This window comes from Heterodontus francisci, chromosome 8 (genome assembly GCF_036365525.1).
Source record: "Heterodontus francisci isolate sHetFra1 chromosome 8, sHetFra1.hap1, whole genome shotgun sequence".
NCBI lineage: Eukaryota > Metazoa > Chordata > Chondrichthyes > Heterodontiformes > Heterodontidae > Heterodontus > Heterodontus francisci.
In genome coordinates, this window is record NC_090378.1 from 75,970,350 (window position 1) to 75,989,274 (window position 18,925).

Genomic DNA, 18,925 nt, shown 5'->3' on the forward strand with positions numbered 1-18,925 from the left:
TGAATGATTTATTCTCAACATTTTTCCAACTTCCTGGTAAATGTTTTTTTTAAGCCTGAATGTCACTTTTATGGTATTCAAACTAATTCAAAAATTACCATAAGCAATGTATTGCACCTGTTGCAATTGTTGACGACCACAAATTAAAATAGAAAATAAACACCACACCATCATTGCATGGAATATGTTGATCTTTTTGTTGTATTGGATGCAACTTATGATCTGATAATTTTTCAGAACATAAGTGAGTTCATGATCAATAGATAAAAAGATATATCGTACCATTTGAAGGAACAAGTTGAGCTGCATGTCTGTAGTAAGACTCAGCCTGGCTAGTCTGATTCCTGTATCGAGCTGTAGGCCAAAGCACAGATATATTAGAGATCCACATTTTTAAAATTCACACAGCTGATAAAAGGAAGTGCAGGCTCTCCCAGAACAGCTGCTTACCCATTTTCTTTCACGTAATTAGAATGCCATTTTAACCCCCGCCATCAGTTAAGAATGTCCTGACTATCAGAAAGATAATTGTTTTATTTACATGCACTGACAGATCAATTGCAGTGTAGATCAATGTAAATAGGAGGACATACCGCTTTATTATGGTTAGAGAATGCAATCATCATTGATGGCCCGTTCAGCAAAACTGACCACAGCATCAGAAATTAGTGTTTACACTTGATCAGCCTCAGAATTATTTTATTAACATAAGTTTACACGAGATCTATAACATGAAATTTTCTCCCAAAATGACAAAGGTCATTTACAGCATTATTTGCTTCCTCCTTTTTGGTCACTCCGTCCACCCGCCCACCACCCCGCCCCCCCTAAACTCAAGAAAAAGATAGGAAAAATACAAACTATGATTTTTATAAAAAGAACTGCTGACGCACAGATTTCTGTAATCCAAGCTGAGGGAGGCCAGGACTAGAAAGCAATGTTTTCCACTTTAGCCATTCAATGCCAGATCAAGTAATTCCTAATCCTATATACAGAGTAACCCCTCTATTATTTTCATCTTTGCCAGAAGCCTACATGGCACCTAGTGGGTAAGGAGTCTCTTGATGTGATGCATAAGGCATTGCATTTGCATGGGATAGCCTAAATGAACCAGTTGTTCTTTCCCTGTCTGACATTTTCTTGTGTTTGTTCTGTAACATGTGCCTTAACCTCAGCTGTCCGCCACTGCATACTAATCTGAATTTCTCATTGCCCATATTAACAATCCATGGCCTATAATTTAGTAAAGACTTATGGTTGTCTTGTCATGTAGATTAATGCATAAACTGACTAAATTAATTTCACACTGTAGCTTCACAGTCACAAGATTGAGGCCTTTATCCAGTTTGGATTCAAAGGTACAGCTCAGAAGTGCATTTTAACCCACTTGGTCTCCCAAGTTTCCTCAATTCTTCCTGAAACATAATAGGCCATAATTTGCTCTGGTAGGGCATCTAGCAGCGTTTGTTGTTAGACTTGTCTACGCACATTTAGCTTTTTATATTTTCTGCATTGCAAGTTGCTTCAAGTGTGAGCTGATAATGTTGCAGCAAGGGAAACTGGGCATCTGGGACCCGAGTGAGCAGGGCAAGCAACTGCATCTGTTTAACCAGACTGAAGTATTATGAAATTAACAGTGCAAAGACTGAGAAAGAAGTGCAAATTAGAATCAGTAAAATCAATGTCAAATTAGGAACAGAAAGAGAAATAAAGATGGAAAGATAGACTGGATTGAGAGAAAAATGAAGAAAAAGTAAAAAAAAAACTAAATTTGATATTTTATAAATCTAACAATGAAAGCCGGAAGGAATGAGATCCTAAACTTGCAATACCTCAATTTCAGAGCCAGAGTGGTGGATTAGCAGTAATTAACACTTACCACATTAAAAGGGTACTTACAGGAGAATGGACGACTAATTTTTTGTTCATATCTACCTTCAAATATTGCAATGCATTGAGTGGCGTGAAGTTGCTAAGGTGAGGCAGATAGCAAGATGCAGTTTTCAAAAATCTAACAGCAAAGCAGCATAACTTGGAGAGCAACTTTTAAATATTAGAGTCTAATCACACATCTGCCCCTCGCCTGAAGTTGCTGTGCCATTTGAAAGACTGGCATTTATACTTTCACAACCAAATGGTGTCCCAAAGCGCTTTACAACCAGTGAAGTACTTTTGAAGTGTAGACACTGTTGTATATGGGTAATGTATGTATTTGCACATAAATAATGATGAGTGTCATTAGCCTGACCATTATTTTGACAGGAAAATCTGGGCTAATATTCAAAGGAAGGCTGAAGAGGGAGGGAAAGTGAAGAATACTTTCAGTACAGGGAACACCCCATCTCACTGTTTAATAAAAGTAGCACATCGCTTTTTAAACAGGAGATACCACCTTAATTTTTCAAAATTAAATACAAATGAGCATACGCTGAAGGTAATTTATCTAAGTTTTTCTTCTCCTTTAACAACATTCCACCAGCTTGCCTGCAAATTTGCTTATTGAAATGACTGCCTTTGCTGCGAGCTAGGTTAACCCTGGAACAGACCACTAGTTGGCATACCTCCCAAAAGAATTGACATCAGTAACGAGGAAAATCTGACATTAGCACCATCAGAACACTGCAAATATATTTCAACCAAGTACACAGTAGCACTAAAGTTAGAAACAAAGAATGGTTACAGCATAGCAGGTGGTCATTCGGTCCGTCGTGTCTGCGCAGGCTCTCCAAGCGCAACTCATCTCGTCCCACTGTCTTTTCCTTGCGGCCCTGCAAATTTTCTCTTTTCAGATAATTATCCAATTCAGTTTTGAAAGCACAATTGAATCTGCCTCCATCACACTCTCAGGCAGTGCATTCCACATACTAACCACTCGCTGCATAAAAAAGTTTTTCCTGATGTTGCTGTTGATTCTTTTGCCAATCACCTTAAATCCGTGTCAATGGGAGCAGTTTCTCCCCATCTACTCTGTCCAGACCCTTCACGATTTTGAACTCTATCAAATCTCCTCTTAATCTTCTCTTCTCCAAGGAGAACCATCCCAGCTTCTCCAATCTATCCACATAACTGAAGTTCTTCACCCCTGGAATCATTCTCATGAATCTTTTCTGCACCCTCTCTAATGCCTTCATAGCCTTTCTGAAGTGTGGTGCCCAGAAGTGGACACAGTACTCCAGTCGAGGCCAAAGCAGTTTTGTATGTAGATTTACCATAACTTCACACAACACAAAAGCAAAGTACTGCAGATGCTGTTAACGTTTCAGGTCAGCAAAACTCAACTGATGAAAGATCACAGACTGAAACGTTAACTGCTTTTCTCTCCACAGATGCTGCCCGACTTGCTGTGTATTCCCAGCATTTTCTGTTCACAACTTACTTGCTTTTGTACTCCATGCCCCTATTTATAAAGCCCAGGATCCCATATGCTTTATTAACTGCTTTCACAACTGCCCTGCAACCTTCAACAATTTCTGCATAGATATCCCCAGGTCCCTCTGCTCCTGCACCGCCTTTAGAATTGTATCCTTCATTTTATATTGCCTCACCCCGTTCTTCATTCCAAAATGAATCACTTCACATTTCTTAGCATTAAATTTCATCTGTCACTTGTCTGCCCATTCCACCAGCCTATGTCCTTTTGAATTTTACCACTATACTCCACACAGTTCACAATAGAGTAGGTAGTTAGTTTGATCTTAGAGTAGGTTAAAGGTTCGGCACAACATCGTGGGCCGAAGGGCCTGTACTGTGCTGTACTGTTCTATGTTCTGGTGACTTAACTAACTTAATAAAGTTAGATCCGGCAAAGTCTGTGCCCAGACAGCTCTGTCTTCCCAGTTCACAAAACAGTGCATAAGGAAGTAGCGATATATAAGGATGGGGAAGAAACATTAAAATACACTACTGTATTTATAGCACTGACTTCCCAACATACTTCAGAACATGTGGTATAGAATTGTTCTTTACTAAAAATGGTATATTGGATCTTCTGGCTGTAGAATGAGAATGGATAAGGGTTTCAGTAAATCTCTTATCCAAGCCTATAAGGACACTTACTGGCAGCTGAAAGGAATTTAAAACAAAAACATTATAGAAACAAATGTAAAAAATGTTTTGTGAGCAAAATATTAAGTTGGCCAACAACAGTAATATATAATCTTTACGAAGATGCAGCTTTTAGATGAGCACTGTTCTAAATATCAAAAACTTTATGTGGAAGCCACACTACAAAGCTAGCAGCTGGTCCGAAGCTAGAACGATGAGAGATGAATTCTATAGAAAGCATATCCATATATCCAGAACCAAGAACAACCAATACTTGCTTGAAATATAGATGAACTTACACAGGATTAAAAAAAAAAGTCATCTGGCAGAACTACCTTTGGTCAATTGATGCTGTTAAATCTCTCTAACTGACATACCTATGTCTCCAAGATGTACAAGGCAGTGCTGGCAGATATAAGAGCAAGAGCTGGGTTGGGGCTTCACAATTCCACTGGTGCTGCATTGTTTATTGCTGATGATTCCTAGCTGTGAAGATTTAACACGGCAAGGAAGATCCACATTGAAGACCGTGCACAACTCCTGCAGCAACTGGAATAAAAAAAATTCCCAAAGCATACTTAAATGGGTAAATTTATTAAAAGTACTCCCCAAGATGTAGACATCTAATTATGAAAGTCTTGTTTATTTCTTCATAAAGTCACTTTTATTGCTGCCTTGAAGACCTTTCAGTTGGATTTCTTTCTGTCTCCCCGACTACACTGCTCTCGTGAAGTCACAGGTACAGCATCTCTCCACACCACTGAGCATTAACAAACTAACAGGGAGGGCTCCAAACTTCAGACTGTCCTAAGAGGAAAATACACATTACCCAGCTGGTATTGTAGTTTTTCAGGGTTGCACAGCTCCATTCAAATTTCTTAAGTGTAAATAAACCTTCAGCCCAATTTAGGTTACCAGTTACATACTGCAAACTAAACTGATTAATCCAATCTAGTCTTTAGTGAACCAAACATTTCATTTTCCCAGTGAAATCTGATTTTTTTTTCTGTGGACTCACCTGTGTGTAGAAGCCACTAGCTGCCTCTAAGAAGAGCGAAAGGTTGGCCTGTACCTCACTGCGGTTAGGATTGGCTCGGTTCTTGGCCTGACCCTGTAGTGTTGTAATTTGATTTTTGAAGGCGTGGTTCCAGCTACAGTGAATAACACATTAACCATTAAGATAAATCAACCTCGAGTCCATTTCTCTAGCTGACACAAGCACAGCATTTCAGCAAAGCTTAAAAAAACCCTTAAAAGAGTAAACAATTTAATTTCCTTCAACAGCTTATAGAACTGTCACGACATTTTGAACATGTTACATAGTTTTTATATAGTTGGCTCGATCACATATTACTTGGGTCTAAAATACAACACTCAGCATATCACAAAAAACTTAGCTTGTGGATATACAGAAAGGCGGCAAAGCAGCTATCCCAAACTCATTCCAACCTAAGGATCTTAATAAATGAAATACAGACCAGCTAGCTTTACAAGAACTATTTTTCCTTCAGCACATGGAATGGAGTTTTGTTAGAATAGTGGAGGCAAATACTTGCTAGGCTGCAGGACGGAGGAAGTAGTGAGGCTATAGATCGGCTTTGGACCGATGAGCTAAAAAGCTGTCCTCATTCACATCTACCTCGTGATCTCAAGCAATATAATGTAAACTAATAATCTACCCCTCTCCCTACCACACGAATCTCATATATTGCTCTTTATTTAATACTGAAGAGAAAAAATAATTTTTTGTGAAATCAGAACAATTACTCGGAGATTTTAAAAGCATTATAATATCTTAACCACAATGAGGAGAGATGAAGAACGCACCATCAGTAGGTTTGATTCATGTGCACAGCATAATTTAAATCGGGTCAAATGAAAATATATGGAGACCTCTGCAAAGCTAACTTTGTTCTTGCTGAAATTGAATGGTAATAAATCTGGTTTTAAAAAATCTGCATTTGTCTATAGCATGGAAAGTAACAGCAATTTATTACAACACACTTGGAGATTAGAAGCCAATGAAAATTTAAAGCATAATCCACAGTAAAAAAAAAAGTTTTCCAAGAAGAATAATCTATCAAAGTAATCTTTTGATGGTATTAAAGTTTGACTCTCAGGAATCAATCCCTCTGACATATCTGAGAATTACAAATGTTCGTTTAGTAGTACAGAACTCAAGTATTGCTGAAAATAGAGACATGAAGTTTTTTGCCTTGCACTCATCAGGACAATCTGCAAGAATAACCAATGTAAGGGAAAACAACAACTTATACTGCATGAGAAGAGAATGCTGATTGGTTGGCAAGTGAACTCTGATTGGTAGAGGCACCAGTCGAGGTACCATGGAGAATGCACCAGTTTATGGTGACTGACAGTTAACTGCCAAGCTTTGTTAGATGTGATTCCGCGACTGGACAACATTTGCTGAATAATCCTCAGTGTGCTAAGAATTAGCTGACAACCAATGTAAGATTGTCAGTAGGGCTCAGTGTGGTGCATTTGTGCATACTGGAAGTTACATATATTAATACACTGAGCCCTGTTCTTTCCAGACAGAAATAATATGTACAAACATTGCGACTATTTCAGCTGAATAAAATAAGTGACAGCCATTCACTGCTTCATTCCTCAGGGCAATGCCTTGACCAGTCAAGCTGCCTGTTTTAAATTTCAAACAAAGCTTGGCAGTTAACGGTCGGTCACCGTAAACTGGTGTATTCTCCATGGAAACGCCTCTACCAGAGTTCACCTGCCAACCAATCAGCACTTTCTTCTCATGCAGTACATTCCCTTACATTGGTTATTCTTGCGGATTGTCCTGGTGAGTGCAAGACAAATAGCTTCGACAACATGTCTCTATTTTCAGCGATACTCAATAACAAATGTGAAGAGTAAATATGTATTTTCAAGACTTGTAAACAGCCCAATAGAAGCTTGGTCAAAGCTGTTTATAAAGGCAAGATAATGTAAGTAACATCTCAAGTTGAGAGCAAACTGCCTCTGACTGACTCCCCTAACATTATCGTTGGAAACTGATTCCACATTCATCTCATTTATAAGACTTCTGCATAAACCATTCTAGTTGCAAGCTGTACAGCTACCCCAATAAAAAGATGTTGTCAAGCTGTTCTTTCATGTAGAGTTCATTGAACACGACAGGAAGCAGTGAAAGCCGCCATTTGCTTCCTAATGACATTGGTTCAAGAGCTTTTAATATTAGAGCTTGCTAATTAAATAACACTTAAAACTGCATTAGTTTGTTCTTACAAAACACCTGTTTTTTTGGTATAAGGCAAGTCACATAAAAAGTGACTTTGCTCACATTAACTCAAATGATGTACTGCTTTTTAAGGACAAGTTTTAAATGTTTTTGCGCAGGGTTTGGCCATCATGCGCTATCCATCCGCTGAATTGAAGTTTTGTTTAAAGCTGATCAATCTGCCCCTTTGAAAACTGCACAGTCTAATTGCTGAAAGTAAGCACAGTCTATCATAGTGTAACTTGTTTGGTCCGGAATTTCAGATTAGAAGTTGCTTGTAAATTTACAGCTCCAGATTAGGAAAAACAGGATGAAATTGCAGCCTTGTCTCTGAAATATGATATCTGTTCTCAGAACTTTTATAAAGATAGTGAACAAAGGCAAACTAATCAGTGATGCTATTCTTTGAAGCTTTGACAAAGTTCTCAGTCACTATGCAGAGTTTGGGAGTAAAATATTCTAACGAAGATTTATTGGTATAATTTTCAAAAGTTACTATCAAAATTTTTGTTGCCAGCATTTCCCTATTTTTAGTCTAATTACGATCGCTCCAAGATGAAGCGTTTCAAGGTGATATAATAAAAGACTGAGCTGCATTGCTTCACAATCCTTTAAGCACAACATCGACAATCTCAATTCTTCCCTTGATTCTCAGTTTTAAAGTTAGATTTCTTCCTTTTCATTGGTTACCTCAAGTTTTCCAATTCCCCTAACCCCCCATTATAAATTAAATCAAGCATACCTATTCACCTGACAGAGATGATACAATTTTTCTAAAACAAAATTGACTTTTAAAGCCCGTGTTTTAGCTCCAACTGTAATCTCCATCTGACAGTTAGAAAAGGTCAATTTTAAATGTTTACACCCCTATGAGACTGCAGAGAGGGGCCAGGAGAGTTTGGCAACATCTATGCAGACAATGGAAGTGCATCCATGTGAGTGAAAGTGCAAGAAAGAAAATATGCGACATACAAAGAGCGTAAGATAGATCATTCCTTTCCTCATTATCTTCCCGTATTTTGCAGTGGTGATGCCAGTGAAGTTGTTAACGTTCGCCAGTATTACCCCACTGAGGCGAACAGAAGTTTCAAGAGTTCGCACGTACGCGGAATAATCCAAAAGCTGCTGTCAATGATTCTACACTCCTTCAGAAAGTGTTCTGTTGAGACTCCTGGAGTGGAGTCCCTAAGGAGCGGATTGACAAAAACTTCTTTTACACTGTTACGACAATGTGGTTTGGCATGGGTGGTTACCACTGTTCAGCTCCCCACCTGACCACAGCAAGTGTATTTGTATTAGAGTTTAGCCCGTCGGTGTTTTATTTTTCAAATAACCACACAGTGACAGATCTTCTTGTAGGTTTTAAAAACAGAAAGTCAATTGTTTATCAATATGCCTTATCCCAAAATTGTCATTCACTTGCACATGCGCATACACACACACACACGAAACAACAGATAGAGAAGGGAGAGAGGTAGGTGGGTTTTAGTGGGGGAGAAGGGTTATGATATACCTGTTGAATTATCTTAAGACTCAAGTTCTAGATAGTTGCAGGCCTGAGATGATTGTAGATTTCTTTCTTGACTGAAAGTTCTGGGTGGGCCACTTCTAGCTCTCTCTGTTGTATAATCTATGTCGGATTTTTTCAGCAGGACATCTGCTTTCTGGCTTGTTGGAATGCCAGCTGTCACAAGTAACTTCACCTTCTGGGTCAGTCTCTCTCTCTCTGGCTGTCTTTGTTTTAAAGTAAAACTGTGTCACCTCACACCTCCTATTAGGAGACACTCTGATCTCTTCCCCAAGGTGATTACACATTGGACCAGGAAGTGGCTACTTCACACCTCCTTTGTTTTAGAAAGGACATTCAATTTTGGAATGTTTTTAGATGCAAGATGGGTTTCATTAACACTTTTTGGCTTTGAAGATTTGTCCTTTGTCAGACTGTTTGGATACACAAAAGGCTAATCTCCTTTTCCATCGCTGGCAATTTTGGACCACTGGTCACTTTTTAAAAAAAAGTTCTTTTCTTTTTTAAAAGACAGTTTATTTTTTCATAACTCTTCAGAATTAGTCCGTGAATGTTGTATCATCACACTTCCGATGTACGTGACAACTGTTTACCTCACTGTAAAAACCCTTTAAAAAGTTACACCTTGCTGAATGGGTATAACTGGATTTTTAAAGTGTACTATGTTCATAATTACTGCTAAACACCCTCACTGCCTCCGAAAAACTTATATTTGTGGAGTCTCAAATTACTCCATTATGATTAAAAAAAAATTCCACATAACTTTTGTATTTTAGTTTTATCTTAATCCAATCATAATCATTTATTTTGCTATATATAAATTAAAAATGAATAATCAGTGCTTTTAACTTCCTGGTTTCAATGTGATTGTCAGAAAGCAGGGTAAGCAGCCATCACTGCTGCACTCCTGAAGATCCCTTTGACGGTGCCAAAATTAAACTGCTATTGGAAAACAAATTCAGCACTCAGGGATTGCTCGATCTTTGTGGGCAGCTTTCTTCAAGGTCAGCAGCAAGTGTCATTGCTTTCCCACTGACTGCAAAATCTAGCCCAATATGATCTTTTGGTAGGAAAAGCAAAAGTTCAATTTTGAAAGCAAACAAAATTTGAGAGAAAACAGATAGGAATGGAGTGGAAAAGGAAAACGGATAAAGGGCAGGACAACACATGCGCCCTGTCGCTGCTCCTTGGGGTTGTTGGGGGTGGAATGCTAAAGCTGAGGCAAGTGGCAGTTTGGGGTGGGGGAGGGGGGGGCGTTGTGGGGAAGAGATGAGCTTGAGTAGATAGTTTAAGATTAAAAAAACTTTTCTTTATATAGCATCTTCCATGACCTCAAGACGTCCCAAAGCATTTGACAGTCAATTAATTAATTTCTAAAGTGCAGTCACTCTTGCAATGTAGGAAAATGCCACTGCCAATTTGCGTACAGCAAAGTCCCACAGGTAGTGGGAAGATAAATAATTGGATAATGTGTTATGGTGATAATGGTTTCTCAGCATTGCAGTCAAGTGTCAGTTTAGACTAAGTGCTCAAGTCTTTGGGAGGGGCTTGAACCCATAACTTCCTGTCAGAGAGGCAGGCATGCTTACTCCTTAGCCAAGGCTGATGGCTTCAAAGCTGATGGGATAATGGATGGTATAGGAACGATGAGATTGAGGGGGTGGAACACTGCACGTGTGATCAACACTGCTGAGGACTGCAATTTCCCCACAAACATACACTTAACAGCAGCCTGCAACCAATGGAAACTTCTTTCCCCACCAAACAATGCATCCCACCTGATAAGAAAAGTAGAAAACATAAGACAACAAAAACCAAGTAACAAGTTCAGAGAGAGAAACAAAGGAAAGTCAGAGAGAGGGAGGGGTGGGACAAGTGAAAAAGAGAGGAGAGTCAACAAGGAAGGGCAACACAAAGATATCAAAGACAGGCAAAAGTAACCGTATTCTCCAACTTGCTGTGTTCACTTGCCATGAAAGATCAACTAGTAACAAAGACAATGCCTTGCAAGCTAATAATAAAGAGCAGAGTTCCCAGAATATCACTTATATAAATGGAACAATCTAGTGTTCGCCTGGATAAATGCTGTAAGAGACAGATCAATGAATGTAAACACAGCTTAGAAGTGCTAATCTTGACCTGTCCTTCAAGGTCATGCCACAATGAATACCAAGATTACTCCAGTACCTATAAGGCAAGAATTGTCTTGAAAGATAATTTGTCCCATTGTAAATTTGCTTCAACACCTCAACACACTTCAAGAACCAGAAAAGTGCCAAAATCTAGTTTCCAGAGTACTATCATACTGCAGTTTCTTTCCAAAGTGGAAAACATATTACAAATCAGTATAATATAACCAGATATTAACAGATCAGCAGTGTTTGGATCGGATACAGTAGAACAGAATCCGAGCAAAAATGCCAAATTTTAGCTCCTGCCCACAATTATTTTCTTCTGTTTCCTCCTTTTATAGCTGAGCAGTCTGATTTTTATTGTTAAGCAACTATGATCAACCGAGTACATCAACCTAAGAGAAAATAGGAACTGAGACACAGAAGCAAATGACATTTCTGTGCATATTGCATACTTACAGATCCTGCTCCACCTTCTTATCCAATGCATACTCCAAATCTGTGACCAACATCTTCTGGTACAGGTCCTGTAGAGCTTGCCTGGAAGTCCAGACTTCAGCTGGACCCAGCTTCGAATCTGTTCAGAAAAACAGAATGTAATGCATATTGATTTGAAAAGAAAAGCTTACTTTTCTAGACATGCTTTTCTTTCTTGTTTGGTGTCAAATTATAAACAAAGTGATTCCTGACAACGCAGCCGGCGACTGACGTCATCAGGCTGCGCCAAGGTGCGCAGATGGGCTCCTGCTCTCTGCGTGTGCGCTGCTTTCCGACTTGCCAGGACTAGTTAGCACACGCGCCGACGACGTCATCGCGTGACGTGTGCATCTTCGGGCAACGCGCCTGGTCGGCCTCTGCGTATGCACTTTACACGTACAGCAATGCAACGCTAACAGGTATTCATGCATGCGTCAAGCTCCGTTTCCCCCCACCACCCCGCTGCTCCGCTCCCCACCACCCCCAGCTTTCTCCGGCCGCTCCGCTTTTTCAGCCGCTCCGCTCTCCCCCCCCTCGCTGCTCTCTCCGCTCCCCACGTCCCACTCCGCTCCTCGTCCCCAGCCCGCTCTGCTCCCCGCCCGTCCCGCTCCCCCCCGCCATTGTGTGCTGCCATGTGTTTAGGTTAGGCTGCCTTCATGTGATTATTTGAGCAGCGCCATCTTTAGTCCTGGCAGCTGCCTGAAGTCGCAGACTGTGACGTTTTAGTGGCACATGCTGCATTTGCGCATGTGCCACTGCAGCACCACCTAGTGGTAGCATTCAAACACAGCCAATTATAAAAGTATAGTTAGGAAGAAAAGTTTCACGTCATACTTTGAGTGCGCATTAACACAGGTTTTGACAACTGAAAATCTGAAAATACAGACTAATGGAACATCTACTAACAAACCTCAGGTCATATAATTTGGAATGTGAGCAGACAGTATGTACATAATTTTAATAAAGCCACAATGAATGGCCAAGAGTAACCTCGTGAGAAGACCCTGCTTATAGCTCACCACCTCACCCAAAGGGAACTTGGTATTCTAGACTATTATACAGAATCCTTTTGTCACAAGTCGAATTTAGTGGAAATCAGCTGGTTCACAATTAGGTCTCTCTGGAAAAACCAGGACAGACATAATTAATATATTATATTGAGAATAGAGAGGGGGGGCCGGAGGAGGAGGAGGGAAGAGGGCGGGGCACGGGAGAGAAGGGGCCGGGGTAATAAATCATATGAACAGTTATGATCACAGCTATAATTTAATAGCAATGTTTGAAGTTTGACGATCAAAAAACAACAACTCTGTGGGGAAGAACACTGAAGGTTAGTTTAGTTTAGTTTAGAAATACAGCACTGAAACAGGCCCTTTGGCCCACCGAGTCTGTGCCGACCATCAACCACCCATTTATACTAATGCTACACTAATTCCATATTCCTACCACATCCCCACCTGTCCCTATATTTCCCTACCACGTACCTATACTAGGGGCAATTGCTAATGGCCAATTTACCTATCAACCTGCAAGTCTTTGGCATGTGGGAGGAAACCGGAGCACCCAGAGGAAACCCACGCAAACACAGGGAGAACTTGCAAACTCCACACAGGCAGTACCCAGAATTGAACCCGGGTCACTGGAGCTGTGAGGCTGCGGTGCTAACCACTGCGCCGAGAACATGAAAAGATGAATAAAAAGTGTGGATTTATTATTGCCATATACTCAAGACTGTAAGAACATTGGAAAATTCAAAGTTCCAAAGTAAAACTCAATTCCCTGCCTATAGTGATGTAGGGAAGGAATCTGCTAATCACAATCCTTTTCAACAGAAGTATTTTTAAATATATATAGTGAAGCCCTGACAAAAACACATTAAGGGAACAAATTGCTCATTAAAAGTAAGCACATGTAAAAATCTAGTATATAAACTGTACCAGTCATTTAAGCAGCACATATCAGTGGTAGAATATGTGCATCATTAGAAACACTATTTTGATGCACAGGGGAACCAAAATCTCCAGGATACTGATTATGACATTCACTAACTTTTCATACAAAGTTACATGGATTTTTCTGTACAGTAGTGTAAACTGGTGGCACATGCTCTACAGGGTACACTCCATCATAGCATTCAAAAGGGATTATACAGACTGTTGTTCTGGGTATTTAGTCTCCATTTCAGTTAAACCTTGCAGGTAGCAAGACAGATGTTTTATTTTAGAGAAAGGACCAACACCAGGAAGATAAAAACTAGAATATTGAACAGTGACAAAAATTCCCAATTATTCTCCAGTCTCAAACAGACCAAATACAAAAAGAACTGTACTTGAGTTATCTTTCAAGTTTTTAAAATAATGGCTGCATTCAACCATCTTGGGAGTCTACGACATTCATTTCTAGTGATTACATTAACTTGTGGAAAAAGAGAAATAACTGAATTTAGTTCCTTGATCTATATGTTTGCTGATCAATATTCTTCAAAGATTTTAGTGCAACATGTCCATTTGTAATAATGTGTTGTGCACAGATAAATGTCATTTACATTTCTGCACTTTGAAACATGTTTCTACAACCGATAGCTTCACTCAGATAAGGTGCAGTAGAATGTATTCCCACCTCTGCTCAGTAAAATTAGTGCTCGTGTATAGCTAGACAGGAATCCTTAGTGTGGCTGTCTTAAAAAGGAGTAAAATGATTTTTTTTTAAATTAACCTAGGAAACCGCACATGAAATCATCCACCTTTGACGAGACTGTAGGCAAAAATTCCTCGATACATTTAGTTTAAAAGTTCAATTAAAGTTTTTACTGATGAATAAATCTGCACTTGCACTGATGCTTCCCAACATTCCTAATCTCTGAACAGAGGCTAGGGAATCTGAACAAACTCCACATCTGGTGAAAATGTAAGACCTTAAATACTGGAAAACAATGACCACTTTCAAACCCTACCTGATGGGAAAATGGCAGGTTTATGTTACGGTGAAGCATGTATATTCTAAAATGGACAATTTAGTAACTAGGTGGTATGGCAACAGTGCCAAGTCCTACAATATATGGACTACTGTTCAAAAATGTATTTTAATACATACTCACATTTACTTTCAAAATGTTTAATTTATCTGAACTCTCTCCAAGCAATGAGTTCAACATTTTGCCAGATAGGAGTTCAATTGTTAAGCACTCAGGGGGTGGTGAACCTTTGGAATTCTCTGCCCTAGAGGGTGGTGGAAGGTCAGTCATTGAGCATGTTCAAGACAGAGATCGATAGATTTCGAGTTGTTAATGACATCAAGGGATATGGGGATAGTGCGGGAATATGGCGTTGAGGTAGACGATCAGCCATGATCGAGAAAAGTGGAGCAGGTTCGAAGGGCTGAAAGGCCTATTCCTGCCCCCTACGTTCTTATGCTCCATTCAAGGCCTAAATGCAGAGTTTTGCTCGAGTTGCTAATTTTTGGTATCACTGCTAGTTTCCAGTTTTTCATATTTTCCAGAGACAAGGAAGGTTTCGAAAGAGGCCATTTGTTAATCAGTGAGTACAATCATTGATCTTGAGGTGATTATTCATAATCCCGAAAGTAAAGGTATTATAGTTCCATTCAAATCAAATTTACAAAAATGGTACAGAATTAAAAACAGTCAATCTTACCTGTCATGTCAGCCTTAAGGGCCTCTGCTTGCCTAGAAGAGAAAAAAATATATATATATATATAATTACAAAAAATAATCCTGTCTGAACATCCCAAATTTGTACAAATAAATTAGAAATGTATTTCATTACAATAATTATTCAACATCAAGCCCATTTACATTCACATTCAAAGAAATATCTAGGCAGCAGACTGGATAATCTGACAGACAATATGTATTGTGCAGTTTGCAATCTCTCTGCAGGGTAGCTTCAATGGAAGATGCAACAAGAAATGTACAAATGGATCTGGGTGTCCTTGTCAATAAGTCACTGAAAGCTAACATGCAGGTGCAGCAAACAATTAGGAAAGCTAATGGTATGTTAGCCTTTATCGCAAGAGGATTTGAGTACAGGAGTAGTGAAGTCTTGTTTCAATTGTAGAGAACCTTGGTTAGATTGCACTTGGAGTACTGTGTGCAGTTTTGGTCCCCTTACCTTAGGAAGGATATTATTGCTATAGAGGAAGTGCAACGAAGGTTCACCAGACTTGTTCCCGGGATGGTGGGTTTGTCCTATAGAGAGAGATTGGGGAAAATGGGCCTGTATTCTCTAGAGTTGCGAAGAATGAGCGGTGATCTCATTGAAACCTACAAAATACTTAAAGGGATAGACAGGGTAGATGCAGCTAAGATGATTCCCCTGGTTGGGAAGTCTAGAATCAGGCGACACAATTTCAAAATAAAGAGGGAAGCCACTTAGGACAGAGATGAGGAGAAATGTCTTTGCTCAGAGGGTTGTGAATCTTTGGAATTCTCTACCCCAGAGGGCTGTGGAAGCTCAGTGATTGAGTATGTTAAAAGCAGAGATTGACAGATTTCGAAATACAAATGACATAAGGGGATATGAGGATAGTGTGGGAAAAAAGCATTTAAGTGGATGATCAGCCATGATCATATTGAATGGCGGGGCAGGCTCGATGGGCTGAATGGCCTACTCCTGCTCCTATGTTTTTATGTAGGTCCATTCACTTCTAAGATGCAACAGATGGTTTAAAAAAAAAGCTGAACCTTGATACAAGTACCAAATTAGATGTCCGCTGCAGCAGACAGCTTCATGGGCCACAAAGTCAATGGTTGCAGTGGATATATTCTGGGTTAAACCAGATATTACAGACTCCATGAGTATAAAACATCTAAAATAGTAGTGAAAAAGTTGGCTTAATGTCATCCCCAGGGACAGGTGGTTATATACTGGAGTACAACATCTAAATTGGGTCCTTATGTAGCTCAGAAATGATCACACCAGCAGTCCTTAATTACGTCCAAGAAATGTAGATGCCAAAGTGACATCTACAACTAACACCACCCTGTTGGCATCCAGTGCAGCATCCGGAGGCATCCATTTAAGGGCAACTCTAAATAGTTCCACTGTTGGAACAGACTATTCCTGTGCAGCTTTTAGCACATCTATGCTGGCTGCTTTTTCAACAAACTTTAATTTATCCTGGTATTAGTTACAGTCCACACCCAGTTTCGCATTCAATGAAAACATATTGTAGCAGATTTACACTTTTAAAAATCCACTACTACAATAATAATCTCCAACCAGACTTCCATGATTTAAGCACATCAGAAATTTGATAAGCTGAGGTAAGTAGAACATTTGATCCTTTGATTTCGATTCAATGGATAGAATACAATATTTTCTTCACTCAAGATTTTCATAGAATACAAAATTTTTGTGGTGAGATTTTACTGCAACCAACTAGCAATTTTTGCTATGAATATAAAAATGCTCTACAAACAGTATGTGTGTATGTTTTTATCATCCCAAAATAAAAGTTTTAAATTCTCCCCTTCCTTTCTCATTTGGATTCTTGACATTACCAATTATACTCCAGCTAACTCGGGTAGCTAATCTCCAAGAGTACAGTCATTGCTGCTCATTAATTAGCTGCTGGAATGCTTAATCAAAGAGGGTGGAGGGCAAAGATTATTCACCCTCTGATTTTTTTCTTCTTTCTCAGTGTACCTCACTAATGATTCAGCGGAAACCAGGAAATAACTGAAGGAAATGGTGAAAATTAAAATTAACCCAAAATGTATAAAGCATGCTACTTAATAGAATGAACAGCAAAAACATGGACATGGTCATCCACTACGATCCTGTAACATTTTCCAAGTGTGCAAAGAATTTCCCTCTCACATAATCGGACTTAGCCTCATTATTGCTATGCAGCCAAATGCAAACTTCCTCACATCTTCATGCTCAATGGTCACACTCTTGCTTCTTAGGCAGAAGGCTGCGAGTTCCAATTCTAGGACTCATCATATAATCTAGGATGACACTTTATGCAATACTAAGAAAGGTGATGCATCAGAGGTGCCATTTTTGGCATTACTTCCTTAGATTTAAGGGCGGCACAGTGGTTAGCACCGCAGCCTCACAGCTCCAGTGACCTGGGTTCGGTTCTGGATACCGCCTGTGTGGAGTTTGCAAGTTCTCCCTGTGACTGCGTGGGTTTTCGCCGTGTGCTCCGATTTCCTCCCTCAGCCGAAGACTTGCAGGTTGATAGGTAAATTGGCCATTGTAAATTGCCCCTAGTGTAGGTAGGTGGTAGGGGAGTGGTAGGGAATATGGGATTAATGTAGGATTAGTATAAATGGGTGGTTGATGGTCGGCACAGACTCGGTGGGCCGAAGGGCCTGTTTCAGTGCTGTATCTCTCTATCCATCTATAATGTGAGATTTGAATGCTGTGACCCTAAATGTATGAAACCAACAATTGTAATATACCAGTCTTTCTTTACATCACAAAAATGCCTGGCAACAATAATTTTCTTCCAGGCTCACTCTAGCCCAGGGGCTGAAAAGAAAACTCCACTGTTGACAAAAACCGAGTAAGCACATTGCAATGACTTTACCAAAGCATGCATTGCACTAATCACCAAGTGTATGAATAGCCCAAAATGCAAAATGGCAGCAGGGAAATGCATTAAAATTCATATACTGCTGTTGCATAGCCATCCTTGAGCTCCATACTGACTAAAAACATTAGTTCCATTCACTGTTTGCATTAGTGCACAAGATAATTTGTTCACCTCTCTTCTTTAGTCTGGAATAGTTTACCATCAAATAACTAGACTGCAGTTGCACATTTATAGTAGAAAGCAGGACTTGGGGTTAGAATCAAATAAAGCGGTGGGGTGGAAAGAAGAAATTGTTTTGAATTTGATGCTATAGCATGGGCCACTTAAGTAGTACTGAGAAGCAAAGGTACAGAATGAATGCTGGCTGGAGGACTTCAGTGTCGACAATGAAGAATGGCTCAGTGGTACCAGCACTGACAAAGCTGTCCGAATTCTGAAAAACATAGCTCCCAAACTGGGTCTGCACCAGATGGTGAAGGAAACAGGAGAGAATAACCTACTTGACCTCATCCTCACCAATCCAACTAACACAGATCATCTATGTGTAGAACAGATAACAACTGCGCACTCCTTGTGTAGAAAGTCTCATCTCTAGCATGAGGGCTTCCTCTATCTATGGCATCACTGGCGTGCTAAGTGGGACAGACGAAGCTCAAATATAGTAGCCCAAAACAATGCTTCCATAAGGTCCCACAAGGGAGATTGGTAAAGAAACTAAGAGCCCATGGGATCCAGGGCAATTTGGCAATTTGGATTCAAAATTGACTTAGTGGCAGGAGGCAGAGGGTGATGGTAGAGGGTTGTTTTTGCGAGTGGAGGTCTGCGACCAGTGGGGTACCGCAGGGATCAGTGCTGGGACCCTTACTGTTTGTAGTGTACATTAATGATTTAGACGTGAATATAGGAGGTATGATCAGT

General features: G+C 39.8%; 1 protein-coding gene across 2 annotated transcripts in view; it reads right to left on the bottom strand.

Moving 5' to 3' along the window:
* The window catches only part of smg7 (SMG7 nonsense mediated mRNA decay factor), a 170,676-nt gene that overhangs the window by 90,370 nt on the left and 61,381 nt on the right, over window positions 1–18,925 (bottom strand). For both annotated transcript variants that reach the window (XM_068037396.1, XM_068037395.1), the window contains exons 2-6: window positions 15,097–15,128; window positions 11,426–11,543; window positions 5,063–5,195; window positions 4,422–4,593; window positions 283–354 (exon numbers count right to left, since the gene is read on the bottom strand). In XM_068037396.1, coding sequence (XP_067893497.1) covers window positions 283–354; window positions 4,422–4,593; window positions 5,063–5,195; window positions 11,426–11,543; window positions 15,097–15,128 — 527 coding nt within the window. The remainder of the gene's footprint in view (window positions 1–282; window positions 355–4,421; window positions 4,594–5,062; window positions 5,196–11,425; window positions 11,544–15,096; window positions 15,129–18,925) is intronic.